Raw genomic sequence first — 16,124 nt, 5'->3', positions numbered from 1 at the left:
TGTGGAACCTAACAGTAGTATGTTGCAGTAGTCTAATTTAGACAATATGAGAGCACGGGCAAGTGTGATACAGTTTTGTGGTGCCAGAAATTGACTTAAGGTGATGAGTTTGGCAGTGTAGGAGGTGGCTGAGTAGAGGGCATTAACCTGTTTGGTCATTGTTAGGTTAGTGTCTAAGTGGTCGCCCAGTGTTTTGACCTGCTTGAGGTCTGCTATGGGTGTTCCATCGATAGTGATGGATGAATAATCAGGGTGGAGAGATTTAATTTTGGCAGGGGAGCCCACGATACGAATCTCTGTTTTTTCATCGTTAAGCCATAGGCTGTTGGTAGCCATCTGGTTTTGGATTCTGGCATATATCTTATTTACTGTGGTTGTGTTTTGCTCATGGTTACCAGTGATGGGGATGGGAATCTGAGTGTCATCTGTGAAATTCGTTTAGATGACACCCATGGCATCAGGGGCAGCAAATAGCAGCTTAGTGTAGGCGTTATAGAGGGTGGGCGAGAGCCATGAGCGTTGCGGTGGCCCTATGGGGACTGGTATGGGGCCAGCAGCTTCGTTTCCTATTGAAACTCTTGAGGTCCGTTCTGAGAGAAAGGATTTGACCCAGAGGGTGGCTTCATGCGAGAAGTGGAAGTTGTCTGACAGAGTATTGCAAAGTTTGTCATGGTCCACCAAATCAAATGCGGCTGATCGGTCTAGTAGAAGTAGGATACATAGCTTACCGGCATCTCTTATGGAGTAAATCTGGATTTTAAGGTCCAGTAAAGGCGTTTCGATGCAGTGGTTGGGCCGAAAGCCAGATTGTCTAGCTCCTAGGAGGTGGTTCTGTTCAAGATGGTTTTGTATTTGTGAGTAGGCGATTTTATCGATTATTTTTAACAGAAACAGAACTGTGGTTATGGGGCGGTAATTCGTGGTACTGTAGTGTCTAGTGACTTTTTTTGAGGAGTGGGTTAACCCATGCTTCTTTAATAATGGCTCGGACAACATTAGTGCAGAAGGAGGCATTTACAAATTTGGTGATGATAGGAGTTAGTGTAGGTGCGCAGTGTTTGACTAACTGTGCGGGGAAGCAATCTCCTTTGCAGTAGATGGTTTTAGCCTAGCTATGGTGTCCAGGACCTGGTCTTTGCTGACCCGTGAGAATTTGAATTGCGTAACTAGGTTTTCATGGTCGGTGTTCAGAAGTGGGAGAGATGAGCTTTTGCTAGTTTTCTTTTGGCTAAGATTTTGTGTTGGAGTGTATCTATTGTTGAAGCAAGTGCATTCTGTATAGTAGTGCACCAAGCTTTGCTTGTATTAATAGGAGTGTTACATGGGATGGAGTTTTCCAACTCTCTAAGAATGGTCAAGAGTTCTTTGTAGTTAGGGGATGCATTGTTTATACTGGTGTTTAGGGTGTTTGCTTTGTGTATTATGATGGCGGATTTTTAGGATTTGTTTGCTTCCAGGAAAGATTTGGCCGAGTCAATGGAGAGGGATTTTTTAGGAATGTGTTCCAAGGATCTTTTGTTGCACCAAAGCACTACAAGTTCCTTGATAAAGCAAAAATTAGAGCGTTTAGCTGACTGCTGTATTTTGGTGGTGAGTGGGGGTAAGGCATCAATAGTGATTTTGAGGCAGTTGTAAATGTTGGCAAGGCAGTTAGAGTTGGAGTTGGTGGGGATCTGGGTGGAGAGGGCCTCCAACAGAACCGGTTGAGGTTGTCAGCTTTGAGATTACGGGTGTTTCATCAATGGGGCAGAGTGTCGTAGGAGGGATGGTGAGTTTATCTTTAGTTATTAGTTTGAAGCAAATTAAGTGGTGGTCAGACCAATTAATTGCTATGATGGAGTCAATAGATAAACAGACATTTATTGTCACTACCCAGCCTAGTGTCCTACCCTTATCATGTGTGAGTGAGGTCACTAATTGGGTGAAATTCATGTCAGTGAGGGAGGAGTGGAGTGCGCTGGCTCTATGGTCTTGGGCATCATTAAAGCCTAGGTTGATGTCCCCTAGAATACTTAATTTGGTATAGGCTTGAGATAGGGTGTGATGAGGAGTGGGATGTCAGATTCCGGGTGGTTAGCATGGTTGGGCGCTCTGTAAATAATAAGAATATTAGTTGTAGTTTTAGGGTCTGTTGTAAGTTTAAGGAAGAGCAATTCATAGCCTTCCATAGTGTCTAGCAGGCATGATCTGAGTTAGAGGCTGGATTTTGCAATAATGGCATTATCTCCTCGCAGTGAATTTGGATGGCCAGCCCTATGTATGCTAAAGTCAGGGGGGGGTGGCTAGCGTTAGTAGTGGGCCTGATGCTTGGTGCAACCTGGTTTCAGTAACCACTAAAAGGTCAAGTTGTTGGTCTATGATTAGGTTGTGTTTCACATTGAGGAGGGCACCTTTCAGAGTAGTGGTAGGCTCCAGTAGAGGAGTTAGGGCCAGGGGCTGTGGGGAATTGGGCTGATTGGGATGTTTTATGATCGTGTCATCTTGTGATGTGGGTGTGGTGATGAGGATCTTATGAGACCTGCCTTCAGCTCCTCTTGGAATGCACCTTCACTGAGGGAGCCATTGACAATACCGAGGATGGCAGTGATCACTGAGCCAGTGAGTTGTTACTTAGAGAATCCCAGAAGAAATCAGTAGATTTAAGAGAAGTGAGCGTGCGCTAAAAGAAAGGAGGGAGGAGTCAGTCCAGGGGGGGCTGGACCTGGGCTGTGCCCGTTGATGGGATGGGATGGGCTTGGTCTGGTTTTGAAGCATTGATAAGACCTCTGATCTTTGCATTTTTGTTAATGAAGAAGGTATTTAGCCTGGTTTTAATTAATTAATCGTTGATGTGTGTCGCGTGTGCCATAATTTCTAGGCCAGGCTTTGTGCTCTTGCCTAAATGTAGCCTGATCTCTGCAACTTTTGCCTACGTTTTGAAGGGCAACTTGTGGCGATAGAGTGGCGGTGGGTGGCAACTTGCCCATCCAGGTGAGAGGAGATCCGCAGGTTAGGGGGCGAATGCAGTAATAAAGGTTACAACATGCCCCGTGTCATGGAACATCACTTTCCCATCCTTGGACTTTCATTTGACAAACTAATGCCATCTGGGACTGGTTCACTTATTTTGAAATTAATTGGACTCGTGCACCTGATCCCAACCATTTGTAAAATGAAACCACAGAACTCCAGATGTGTTGCCCTGCAGCCATGGAGTACTGAGGCGAGGCCATGCACGATTCAAACGTCAGGGAATTCTAGGTTAAGGGTTTTAATGAAGGTTCACTTAGCCAAAGCTAAACCCCTAAGCTTGTTTTCAAAAGCCTTATTAAGGCACTCATAATTTCGATTACGCAACTGTATACTGCATGCGACTGTTCTGGTTTTCAAACTTAATATGTTATATATTTTAACTAACGGATCCCTAGTAAACATTTATTTCAAGATCAAGTACGATACATTTTTGGAAAAAAGTTGAATTTTTTTTAATATGCATTTTGCGTTTCCCACCAGATCGTACTTCTTTTATTCGAACCCTATAGTGTTTTGCATAGGCTTTATTCTCTGAAAGGATTCAACAACCAAGAGATATCCCCGATTGTTTCACTACCTTTCTTTTAGGTGTTGCATGTGTACGTTTACCGTCACTGTCTTTTTTCAAATTCTTATGTTAGAATGTACTACTGCTGTCACGTTAGAATCGGCAACTAAACGCAGCGCTAGTATCGTTCACTGCCTAATCTTTACACTAGGTGGTGCTATAGCTTCATTTTTACAGAAGTGAAAGCTTACATGAAGCAGATAACATCCATCACGTACACTATTTAAAATCTAACTTTTGCTTTTCTACACCCGATGTTAGGCAATGTTTTAATTGTTAGTGTTCTGTCTATCGATTAAGATAAATAGATACAAATTATAATATTTTGCTTATACTAGGACATTATTCCGTCGAGTGTTTTGTAAAGCAGTAAAATCATGGAAGGAAACCCTATTTAAAAATAACAGAGGAATAACACTTTAGTTTAAACAAAGAAAAGCGTGTTCTTAAAACCCAATAAATGTCATTGTGCCCCTACAACACCACTGGCAATAGGAACTCGAGAATATGTATACATTGTAACTCTTATTGACCCCTAAAGCAGTGAGAGTTGGAAGATCATGCACGCGCCACTTTTAGCTTCCTTGCACCATGGTGGGTGGAGGAGGAGGTGGTGGTAATTGATCAGGACACTATAACGATGAGGGGGTTCCAGTGCAGAAATCATTAAAAAAACACCATTGGAGTCTCTCTATGGCGTGTTTGCGTACCCTATATATTTCTCTTAAAGATGGCTAACACCACCTTCCCTTAACTACCGAGCTCAACACTTTCTTTGCAGTTGCTGCAGCACACATTCATATTTAAGAACCCTCCTGCAGCTAGAGAAATGGGGTCCATCTGCAGATGGCCTGGGGTAGGAGTGCATGTTTGCATGTTGTTTTGCCTTGTAAGGCTAAACCACGGATAACCTCTCCTCTTTAATTGTACCACACTCTTCCCATCAGTGCCTAATCAGACTCAATGCGTTGTAGCCCATCAGATGTGGTCTTCTGTATGCATAACATACCCCCAAGTTATTCTGCCAAAGCCCAAGAAAGCAAATTGGCACACAGGAAATGGTTGCTTCTGACCTATCAGCACCACTGGTTTCCAATCTGCCTCTCCCACTCATGACCCCTCACCCCCTTTTTCTGATAAGATATGATATGATAGTTTATTTATAACGTGCTTAATACCCAAAGGTTTCTAAGCGCGGACCCGGGGTTCGAACCTGTGTTGCTCCCTGTCATTTTGCTTCCAAGGCGAGCGCATTGTCCCTGAGCTATCCTCCCTTCTTAACCAACCATGCACAATGAGGCCACCAGTAGCAGCCGATGGCCGTTATACAAGACCACTTACATTACATTACGCAGGCAATCTTATCAAACATATTTTTAAATGATGAGTCTCATCAACATCATTTGCTTTTTAGTCGCCTATGTAGCACACGATACTGGATTATTTGTTTCTAGGCACATACAGGATGGGATAGAGGGAAGGGGAAGATGATTTTGGAGAAGAACAGGGCAAAAGTAAGAGAAAGGAAGCCCACCGACTAAATAATGCTCGTTCTGGCAGAGTCTTTCTTCATACCTGAATATTTAGGACAGTGCAGGGATGCATGTGGAAAGGAAAGCAGGGAAGAGAGCTGGACGGAGAGGGGCAAAGAAGAAAGGGGGGAAAGTCCACGGAATCCACTGTATCCTGGAGGATCATGCTAATGAGGTAGTGCTGCAAGGAGGCAATGCCATAGAGATCCAGTGTAGGGGGCAAAGGAAGGAAGGAGTCCATGTCAAGAGGAGCAAGTGAGGTCATCAGATATAACTAGATAGGAAGTCTAGGTGTCTTGAAGCCCAAAACGATGAGAGGAGAAAATAAGAGAAGTCTGTGCCAATATGTCCGCCAGCGAAGAGGGGCATTCTGCCCTCCAGACAAACATGGAGCTGGCAGTATTATATCTGTTGTGGTAACAGTGTTTTCCACAATAAGCAAACAGTAGTCTTCGGGGCAGTCCTGCATCAGGCGCAGAACATTAGATGGACAGGTATGGGCAATTGATCATGAGGCGTTACATGGCGCAGAAACCTGCGCCTGACAAGACACATGACAGACAGTACTCTGAAGGCACTGGGTGTCCACGCGGTGGTCTTTATAGGACAGTTAAGTCTTGAGCTGTCGGGGAGTGCGTGGTTTGCCACAGTGGATCATGTGCCGCCAAACGCACCATTTGGCCCCATTTATTATCTACGATCTCTTTGATATGATATGATAGGTTTTTTATAACGCGCTTAATACCCAGAGGCTTCTAAGCGCGGACCCGGGGATCGAACCTTGTATTGCTCCGTGTCTTCTTGCTTCCAAGGCGAGCTCCCTTGCTTTGGGGAATAACCCCCACACCCAAATCAACTTTGGACCAACTGGCTGGATTGCTTTTCCTGCTTGCTCACCGTGTCAGATTCGCATGCTGGGGCGCGCGCCACTTATTGGGAAGGTCTGCAGCCACCACTACGTATCTGAACAAAGTGGCAACACAGCATTCGCGTTCCCAACTTGAACCAACGTGCACTTTATCCCCAACAAAGACTCATTCTTTCCTCCGCCATCAAGAAATAAATAACACGAGCAATCCTTGAACGTGGAGAAGGGTACCTGTGCACTCAATGCCATTCACTGGCAGCGGCGCAAGTACCCGAGCATTCCTTGAAAATGGAGCACCTGGCAGTCGATGGCAGTTAATGGCTGTGGCGCAAGTGCCTGAACATTCGAGAGCAATCGCTGAACATGAAGCGCGAGAATGTGTGGCAGTGGAACAGACGCCAGAGCATGTGCCCGGGCAGTGAAGCACACATTTGGCCCCACCTCCCCACCAGTGCCGCTGCCGCTAGTCAAAGCTGGGGTGGTGAGGCAAGGGAGGGCAATTTTTTTTGTACTCCCTGTTCCCGCGCAGCAGCGGGGAGTTAAATCACTGGAGTAGGGCGCTGATACTAATTCATCAGCGCCCTATTGTAATGAAAACCGACCCGCTCCCACACCAGTGCGGGGAGATAATCACCTCAATAGGGTGCCGATGCAAAAGCATAAGCACCCATTTGTTATTAAATCCATCCCGCGCCCACGCTGGAAAGCCTGGTGCCAGCACAAGAGCAGGGCATATTTAATTTGAATGGGGTGCCTGCTACGCTTTCTTCCACCACGCCAGCTGGGGTGACGTTGACGGACTCCCCCCAAGCTGGCATGCCGGAGGAGAGGGGTAATGGCGCCATGGGCGGTCCCGTGGGCGGCTCCGTCCTAAGGCCGGCGCTGTGCGCCCTCAGGGGCAGTGGTGAAAGTACCTTCGCATTTGATGACATACCTTGAAAATGGAGCCTGTACCTGGCGCTCAATGGCAGGCAGTGGCTCTAGCACAAAAACCTGAGCATTTGAGAGCAATTCTTGAAATTGGGACAGCTACCTGTAACTCGATGGCAGTCCGTGGTAGTGTTTATAAGTACCTAAGTATTCCAGAGCAGTCCTTCCTTGTCGCTCGCTAGAGCAAGTTGCCAGACATCTCCTGACAATCCTATGCAAAGGGTCGGACTACCTTTCTCTGGTCATGTTGGCCGCCTCCCCAGGCCCTCTCTCCCAAGGACACGCGATGCCGCTGCGCAGTCAAGGGGGGTTGGTTGCACAACAGCCAAACCGTTGCTGTGTCAATGCTTTCTTTGTTTGTAACCAGCGTTACTACCATTGTATCTCAGCTGCTTTCCTGTGACGGATAGATGCATGTAGGATGCAGTCATGTTCTTCTATTCGGTTTTGAAGGTTTTTCTACGGATTATTTCTGAAGCATTCCTATTTTCGTGAAACTGCATCTACTTTTCCGCTAGGTGGCAGTATTGCCGTTTCTTTACAGAGCGAGCCGACAAAGTGCTTGTAACAGCGCCCAGTATTTAGACAGATTAATTCCTGTAGCTTCGCTCTGGATTATCTCTTTATTGTTTGATTTTATAAAGCTTAATTGCGTTTCCGTTTTTTTAAGTTTGTATAGCGTTGACAGAGTAAAAAGTAAATGCTTACAACCACTTGTTTGTTCGTGGGAAACGTATGCCTGTGATACAATAAAGCAAAGTTCCTGTCACATCAATGATATTATACTTTAACATAACGCTTGTGTACGTCAGAAGGTTGTTCCATTGTATGTGTTTAGCATAGCGGTTTCGTAGCACCTCAAAAGTAAAGGGAAGGGAAGAGGGGGGCCGACCTCTCACAGGCTTTGGAAACATTCAGATCGATTATCGATTAAATCCAAATGGTCGACGCTCACCTAAGTAGTCTTATAAGGTGACGTCACAGCAGGTTCAAAAGTCAACTAGAGCCCATCGGGCATTCGGTCATTCTGAAATCCTTATTGATAGTGATTATAGCTCATGGGCAGCGTGCACGCCTTGGAAGCAACACGACACAAAGCAACACAGGTTCGATCCCTGGGTGCGCGCTGAGAAACCTCTGGGTATTAATTAAGCGCGTTATAAATAACCTATCATATCATTACTATTGATATGGGGGTAAACAGTGGAATTGTTATTTTCCCAAGCTGGCCCCTTACAAGTGGCGCCCGTTCCTGGGGGCCAAGCTACACTGTGTGCACATCGAGATTACCTCAGGACAAACCTCACTGGCTGCAATTAGACAAGGCTTTGTAGTTTTTTTTATGGAGGTTCAACAGAATATGTTCTAAATTACTCATTCTAGATGGTCAGTGTCCAATTCTTTCCACTGCATCCAGTTACGGGCACGTGGGATTTTTGCACCTCCACTGACCGGCCATGAGGAGAATTCCAGTTGATTCCACTGAGTCTTGGAAATGGTTATCAGTGGAGACCAGTGATCTCTACTACTTACAGCACATACCTTTTTCTGGCACAGTACAAAACGCCAGAATATAATAAGTAGCTGTGAGATGCATATATTTGTCAAACCCAGGACATACTACATTTTAATAGTGTACACAAGGATGGGGTAGAACATGGTGTGATGCGAACAGGTGCAGTACAATTCAGTGCCTCATTACATTTTGTCAGCATGGAAGGGTAGACCACATATTATGAATCTAACCAAAAGAAAGGTCTCCCGGCGTCTAAGTATTCAGGCCTTCATTGTACCCAATCCACACTGTACATATATACTGTATCTCTGTTTATACATTTACTGGATTGAAAATGATGAAAACGCTAAAGCCATTCTCAAATTAGGTCCTTGAAATTACAAGGACAACCCAGCAGGCTATGTTCACAGGTGCACCAGCCTTCCCCCTGTTGGCGGTGGCGTTAAGTTCAGGAGTTTTTACGTGTCCTGTTCTGTTTGTGCTTCCGTTCCAGGAGCGCTGTGTGGCCGCCCTCGCCCGCGTGGAGCGCACGGACTTCCTCTCCCCCATGTGCATAGGGGAGGTGAGCCACGTGAGTGCCGAGATCACCTACACCTCCAAGCACTCGGTAGAAGTCCAGGTCAACGTGATGTCGGAAAACATCCTGACAGGTAGTGCACTCTTCTCGCTTTATGAAATACCTGCTCTGCTGTCTCCCACCTGACGCAAAAGCCAACAACGCCAATCATTGGAAACAGAAAATGAAAGTGACTGTGAGAGGCCTGGTTGAATTAGCACCCACAAATGCACAGACCGTGCGCAGCGCTTTCCAGTGACAGTAAAGGGCCTGGTTTGCACAAACGTTTTTCAGTGGGAGGCTCCCATTGGAAAAACGCTTTGTACATCAGGGCCAATGTGTTTTATTCAGTTTGCTTGAGTTCCAATTCCCAGACCTTAAGTGAATTGTTTTCTCTGATCAATTAAGTGTTGTAATGTTTCTATAACATTATCACTTCGGGCGTTCCCAATAGGAAAGACCACGAGTAATAAATGCATCAAAACAATATATTACACTGATGCCTGACGCCATTTGCCCCAGAACAGAACTCTGTGCTTGCGGCATGGCCTCACGTTTCAATGGGGTAGGGTGTGGGATGCGGGGGGCTGTCCCTCTTTCTGACTTGCCCACCTTTCTCTCACATTCTGTCTCTGTTCATCTTTTCTCTTCCTCATCCATTTTCTGTCCTTTGCATTTCTTCTTTTTTCAGTCCATTGCTCATCCTATTTTTCCCTCCTCTTTTCGCTCTCTATTGAATGTCCGCCCATTGCATGTCATCTGCACTTTCTCTCTTTCCTTTATCTTGGCTCTATAGTTCCCCTTCTTGCTCATGCACTTACTTTGTATCCCCACCTTTAAACATATTTCCTTCACTTTCTCTATTCTCTATTCTCTCCAACTCTTTTCTATCTCTTCTCCATCTTCATACGTTCCCACTTCACCTCCTTGTAACTCATGCTCGCTGATCTTTGTCTGCTTCTTCTTACCCACGTCTATTTTTCTCATCCATATTTCTACCTTCTACTTCCTGTCCTCTGCCTCTTCCTGCTTTTTCCCCTAACTCTCTAGCCCTCTTACTTTCCTCTCTCCTATCTCCATTTATTTTTCTTACCTTCTCTTGTGAATATTGTCTACAGATTGAAACCAGATTATTTGTTTCCTCAGTCCCTACGGATACACATAAAAGCAGAAAAATATTGACTTTCCAGACAAAATATGGGTGGGAGAGAACCATGAGCACAACAGAGAGCAAAGTAAACACTGGGGAGCATGTCATGTAAACATCAGTCATTTGCATGACCAATCCAATGCATTTGAATGGCAATGTCAAATCATGGCAGTCAGCTATAATGTATATATAACGTATGTGGCTCAGAGCGCATGTCATGTGCAACTGAAGCAGCGGAACATGGTACATCCAAGAGTGGTCCCCGTGAGTACTTACTTCCTGCGTATGAATTAGATATAGACACATGATGCTCAAGTATGGATCTTGGAATTGTCAACAAAAGGAAACTTGGTGATTAAAGATATATTCTTTTTCACAACTGGATTTTGATATGTATTTGTCATGGTTAGCGCTAGGACTACACATCTGTTCAAGTTTTTGCGTGTGCGCGCATATCATTCACCGTCCTTTCACAAATGAGGGCGAGCGACTTTTGTGTGTGGCTTGTGGCTTACAACTTGACATTCTGCACCCTGTTATAATGAAGCCTAAACATAATATAACATGACCTATCCAGCTTGTATAAAAGGAAACCAACATCATATTCTCTCCCCCTCTCACAAAGGAGTGAATATGTACACGCAGTAGCACTCAGGAACATTCTAGTTAACATGCATTTGGCTTTGGGAAAAAGCACATTGATCCCAGCAGAACCAGACATTACACAACATGTTTCTACAGTTGAAAACATGACATGGCGTAGCGTAACATAACACAGTGTGGCATACTAAGTCTAACTGAGTGTAGCACTTCAAAACAGGCACGGCATACATAATATAGAGTATAGACTTTCTGGGTGTCCCCAACTCTGGCCAGGGCCAGGGTTTAGCGAAATATGAAGGGAATGCCCCGCCAGTAAATATTAAAATCATCAGAAATACATTAATTGAGCTCATCAAATGTGGTGGTAGCAGAGACACTCAATGACACTCTGCTCGATATTTACAGGTATTTTATTCCACAAAAATAGTGAATCACTTTGTCTTTCAACAAATAGATAAACAAATATACATGAGACATTTATATACAAAATATAACGCATCCATAGAGTAGAACATAACACATATAAATGTAGACATGATTGGCTCTTATCATGGAGGAAAGACTCGAGGCACGTAGTGAGCCAAGTGAAGCAAGTATGTTCTAACATCTTGGCACATGCTATCTAACTAGTCTTTAGCATGAGCAACAACAGGCCAACGAGAACCTAATCATAAAACAGGCGTGTACGAAGAGTAGTTATATGTCAACTAACTGTATAGCCTCGTTCCTATGTGCCATAAGTGCTTGAAAGGGGGCTTTACGTTTCAGCGGTTAACTATCCATGTATTGCCTTCCTCAGGACCAACCAGAATGGGGCGACCCCTGAGGACCAAAAGATAAAAGTAGATATGTAAAACCAGCACAACGTGATGGCTGATGAAGCAAGTATAACCACTGTGAGCATAACGAAAACCAGCACCTTAATGCCCAAAGCTCATTTCTAGTGAGTCCTGCACCAAAAGCAAGAACACATGAAAAAAAGGCACCAAGACCATAACCACGCCAAATTCTCAAAAGGTGGTATCTCTACATAGCTGGTGAGGGTATATACCGTACTCGCATCACTCACCCTCTAGAATTTAAGGGGGAGCTTCTCTCTGCGGGAGACCTGGAAATATCAGGGCATGTGTGTCCTGGAAACATCAGGTTATGTGTGTCAAAGGTATGGAAAAAAGCCCACCGGGAATTTGGTGCTGTTACGGTGCCTTTATTCCTTTTAAAAAAAAGTAACCAACTGTGATTTGTGAGCACAGAATCATTTTGAGTCAGTTTGCCCTGGACGTACAGGGGGAACATCGAGCAGAGTGCCTTTAAGTGTCTCTGCTACCACTACATTTAATAAGCTCAATTAATTTATTTCTGATGATTTAAATATTTCCTGGCAGGGCATTCCCTTTGTATACATAATATAGCTCTGTGCAGGCACATAGAAAACTTGCAATTTCTGGATATCGCAAACAAATAATTTTGCAAACCAGTAGAAACAGCACTGCAAAGCTAGCGTATCACACACACAGAAACACATATACACACAGAAACACACACCCCCACACAGATACAAGTGTAGTGTCAGTTATACAAACATGATCGCAAATGACAGCACATTGAAGTAAATAGAGTTAGGTATGGTTTGTCCACACAGTGGGTGCACCTCCTGCCTGCTATGAGCATGCCCAATGCACCATTATGCCAAATCAATGACAATAGGTCATTCACCTCTTCATCTGGGGCATGCCAAGGGTTCTCTCTTATTGGGTGGGGGTTGTTGTGATCCCACTCTATGATAAGGATTCAGTAACCCGGGCAAGGGAGGATTATGATTTTGAGCAGTTCAAGATAATTCAAGGGCAAGCAAGAGCCCATGGGATAGAGCCATGGTACTGAGAGCGGTGTGGGACAGATTTAGGGCAGGTAGAAGAACATTGGCACCAACTTCGGGCAACAAGGGCAGCTAAAATATGCTTTACAGATTAATGATGATACATTTTGTTAGGCACTTTTAACATGGACACATGTTTTACAATGCAATTCTGGTATATGTTGCAATGTCTTGTTGAGACAAGCCTCGCCATTCATTTCTGTAGGCATCAGCAGTATGAAAGGAGGGCAGTGCTGATATATAGGGGCATAATGGTGCACAAATCCCTGTTTTTCGGCGCAAATAATTCCATGAATCAGCCCTGTAGTGTCGACAGGCCTTATCTACTTTGTGCACATCTAGCTGTACCGTGTGGTAATATTGTTGGGACAGAGCTCTTTCATTTTCCTTCTGCACAGGCAGTATGGGAATGTGTTTTACAGGCCAATGCTGAAACATGATGTTGGGCACTGGACTGGCAGCATGAGAGCTGGACAGTGCTGGTATATTGTTTTGACAGGCCTCATGATCTGCTTTTGGGCACAACAGCCTAAAAGGGTGTTAATACATTGGCAATACTTGCATATATTGGGCTTTGGCTGCATGAAAATGTGTTTTAGAAGCAAGTTTTGGCATGCATGGTGGGCTCTAGCAAAATAAATTGAGTAGCGCTGGCATGATCTATTGACCTTGGGTGATACTTTTCTATAAAATAATAAGTCTTTATCAGTGCAACAATAGCCTCTACTACGATAATCTCAAATGGGCTACACATAGTGGGTCTAGCTTCTTCATGTAGGATACATTCTCATACCGATAATAGCTTTCTATTTTGGAGAGCACCCAAGTCCCTATGTTCAAATTAATAGTTAACTTTCACCCATTAATCTGGTGGCTTTTCCAGCCCAGAAAGAATAAAATGATTAAACTTCCCTAAAATTCTTTAGTACGCAAGCGATATCTGAAAGAGAAAAAGCTATTGTGGCACACGTATCATTTTCATCTAAATGTATGCGACCAGACACAATAAAGGCATTTTTCTACACTTGACCAACAGCTCAGTTACCTCAACTTAAACGGGCTTCCATTTTTCTCAAATAGTTTTTTTTTAGAATTAGTTAAATATATGGCAGTATATTTTGGGGAGAGGCAGATTAACCTATGTGCAACTTGTGTGGCAAGCATGACTTATTTCATTGGTTGATATTACCTGCATCTTTGCCAAACGTGTCTGATAAACAGCTATGCAAGATAGCCATAAAAACGTATTCAGGGTACCCATTTATTTTCTAACACATAGGGGTCAAATAAAGTGTATTATCATCAGCATATAACCATATCCTAGTGGCTTGAAATGTTAAAAACATGGTACATTCCTCTTCTGTATAGTATTGATGACTACAGCTTGAAGGATATGTGCTAAAAGGACTAGGGAAAGGGGACAGCCCTGTTTCCCTCCCCACCAATACCCAACCCATGATGTTTAGATCTGTCTAAACTTCCTCACAGACTTCCTCAACTGATCTTGAAAACTTGCGAGAAAGCCCCATTTGTGATGTTCCTGTAAGTATTCCCAGTAAATCAGATTAAAGGCCTTTTTGGCATCTGGAAAGAGTATAGGTGCTAATCAACATAGTCTTAGTCATCCAGCTTCACCACAAGCTGCACATTGGGGTAATCCATATTGATGGGCTCAAGTAAAGCTAATATTATGTTGGCAACCTCAATCAACAGAGCTTCATGAAGATCTTATACTCTGAGTTTAGTAAAGTAATTGCCCTGAACGACCCATACTGTTGTGACTCCTATCAGATATATAAAAACACAATTTGACCAAATTAAATGAACTAGGAGGGGGGATCTCCACATCAGTAGGATATTTCTCCTAAACATATGTACAATAGCTCATCAAAAGAAAAATGCTAAATAAAACCCCCCCTTTGCTGTAAAACCAGATGGGATTACTGAATCCCATCTTGCACTGGTTGTAGGACTTCATCATTAAATGCATTTTGATAATCAAGAAACATTGACCCAATACAATTCTTTTTTCGATAAAACTTGGGCGGTTCTGCGATCGAAAACATCCTTATTCTAATTGTTGCCCACCAAGTTTAATCTGCCACGCCATAAAACTCCCACCCCAATGCCACCCCCCTACACTTTCCGAGTGTGGGTTATTTGATTGAGTATTTTCCACTCTAATAGCCAGTTTTTAAACTGGTCATACGCCAGCTTCATTGCCTCAATACTTCTCGACCTCTGCGTGGCGTTTGACACGATTGATCATGGTATTCTCCTCCAAAGTTTGGAAAGTGTGGGCTTTTCGGGCATTTCACTTTAATGGTTTACATCTTTCTTCAGTAGGCACAATAAATTGGTGTCCCTTCCCCATTTCAATCGTCCCGGTGGTACTTTCTTGCGGGATTCCCCAGGCTTATTCTTTGTCCCTGCTTTTGTTCAATCTCTATTTGCAGCCCTTGGTAGCCCTTATTTCTAGACATGGGGTCTGTTTCAATACCAACGCCGATGACACCCATCTGCTTTTCCGTTTGAACTCGCCTGAGTTAGATCCCTCCTCAAAATTGCGAGACTGTTTATCTGTGATTGGCACTTGGATGGCTAAGAACTGGTTGAAGCTAAACAGAGAAAAAAAGGAGATCTTGGTGACTGGTTCCGATCCCCCCAACACGCTCTGGACTCCGGACTTCTGGTCTGACTCCTTAGGGCCCTGCCCCAAACCAAGGATTCAGTCAAGATTCTGGGTATTAAACTGTTGTCATCAGGTTCCAGAGAGGCGCAGATTGCTGCAATGTGTAGCTCTGGACTCCTCAAGGTGAAGATTCTGAAGGAGACTTTGCCTTTTCTTCCTACGGAACTCCGTCCTAGGTTGTTGACTGTATCAATTATAGGCTCTTTAGACTACTGCAACAGTATCTACCTTGGGCAACCCGATTTCCTGATCTACGGCTTGCAGCTTCTGCAAAATGCCGCTGCGCACCTTGCATTGGGAGCTACACGAAGGTCTCATCTTTCTAGTCTGCTGCGGCAGCTTGGCTTCCGTGAAGAAGCGTATTCAATTCAAGGCTCTTTGTACTGTGCACTGCACAATTCATAACACGTGAGCAGAATATTTAGAAGCAAAGCTGAATAGGTATGTTCCTGCTAGACATTTACGTTCTGCCTCTTTGAATTTGCTGTTCGTCCCCAGATATCGTAGGTTAAGGACTGGAGGGTGGTCTTTCTCTGTTGATGCCCCCTCTTTGTGGAATGCTCTTTCTCCCCAACTCTGTGAGATTTCAGATCTCAGTTTCCCTAAGGCGCTCAAAACTCATTTGTTTTGAGCCTGTCTGCCCTCTGTGCAGCGCTTGTGAGCTGGACGTCTGATTATTCCTGCTTCTGGCGCCTAGATGCCCTTGGGCCATAGCTCGTGCTTTACAAATAATTTTCCATTCCATTCCATTTAAATATCATTGGGGTGATTAAATCGATATAACTTTTTTTTTATAGCGCTCCTCTTAACCAATGTTG

The 16,124-nt window shown here is 44.1% G+C and overlaps 1 protein-coding gene across 2 annotated transcripts in view; it reads left to right on the top strand.

Annotated features, from left to right (window-relative positions):
- Window positions 1-16,124, top strand: part of ACOT7 (acyl-CoA thioesterase 7) — a 1,725,032-nt gene that overhangs the window by 277,947 nt on the left and 1,430,961 nt on the right. For both annotated transcript variants that reach the window (XM_069610292.1, XM_069610291.1), the window contains exon 3: window positions 8,920-9,076. In XM_069610292.1, coding sequence (XP_069466393.1) covers window positions 8,920-9,076 — 157 coding nt within the window. The remainder of the gene's footprint in view (window positions 1-8,919; window positions 9,077-16,124) is intronic.

The sequence above is a fragment of the Ambystoma mexicanum genome, chromosome 8, assembly GCF_040938575.1.
Source record: "Ambystoma mexicanum isolate Mex_15411 chromosome 8, UKY_AmexF1_1, whole genome shotgun sequence".
NCBI lineage: Eukaryota > Metazoa > Chordata > Amphibia > Caudata > Ambystomatidae > Ambystoma > Ambystoma mexicanum.
Note: the sequence above shows the minus strand (reverse complement) of the source record. Positions and strands in the feature narration are given on the sequence as shown.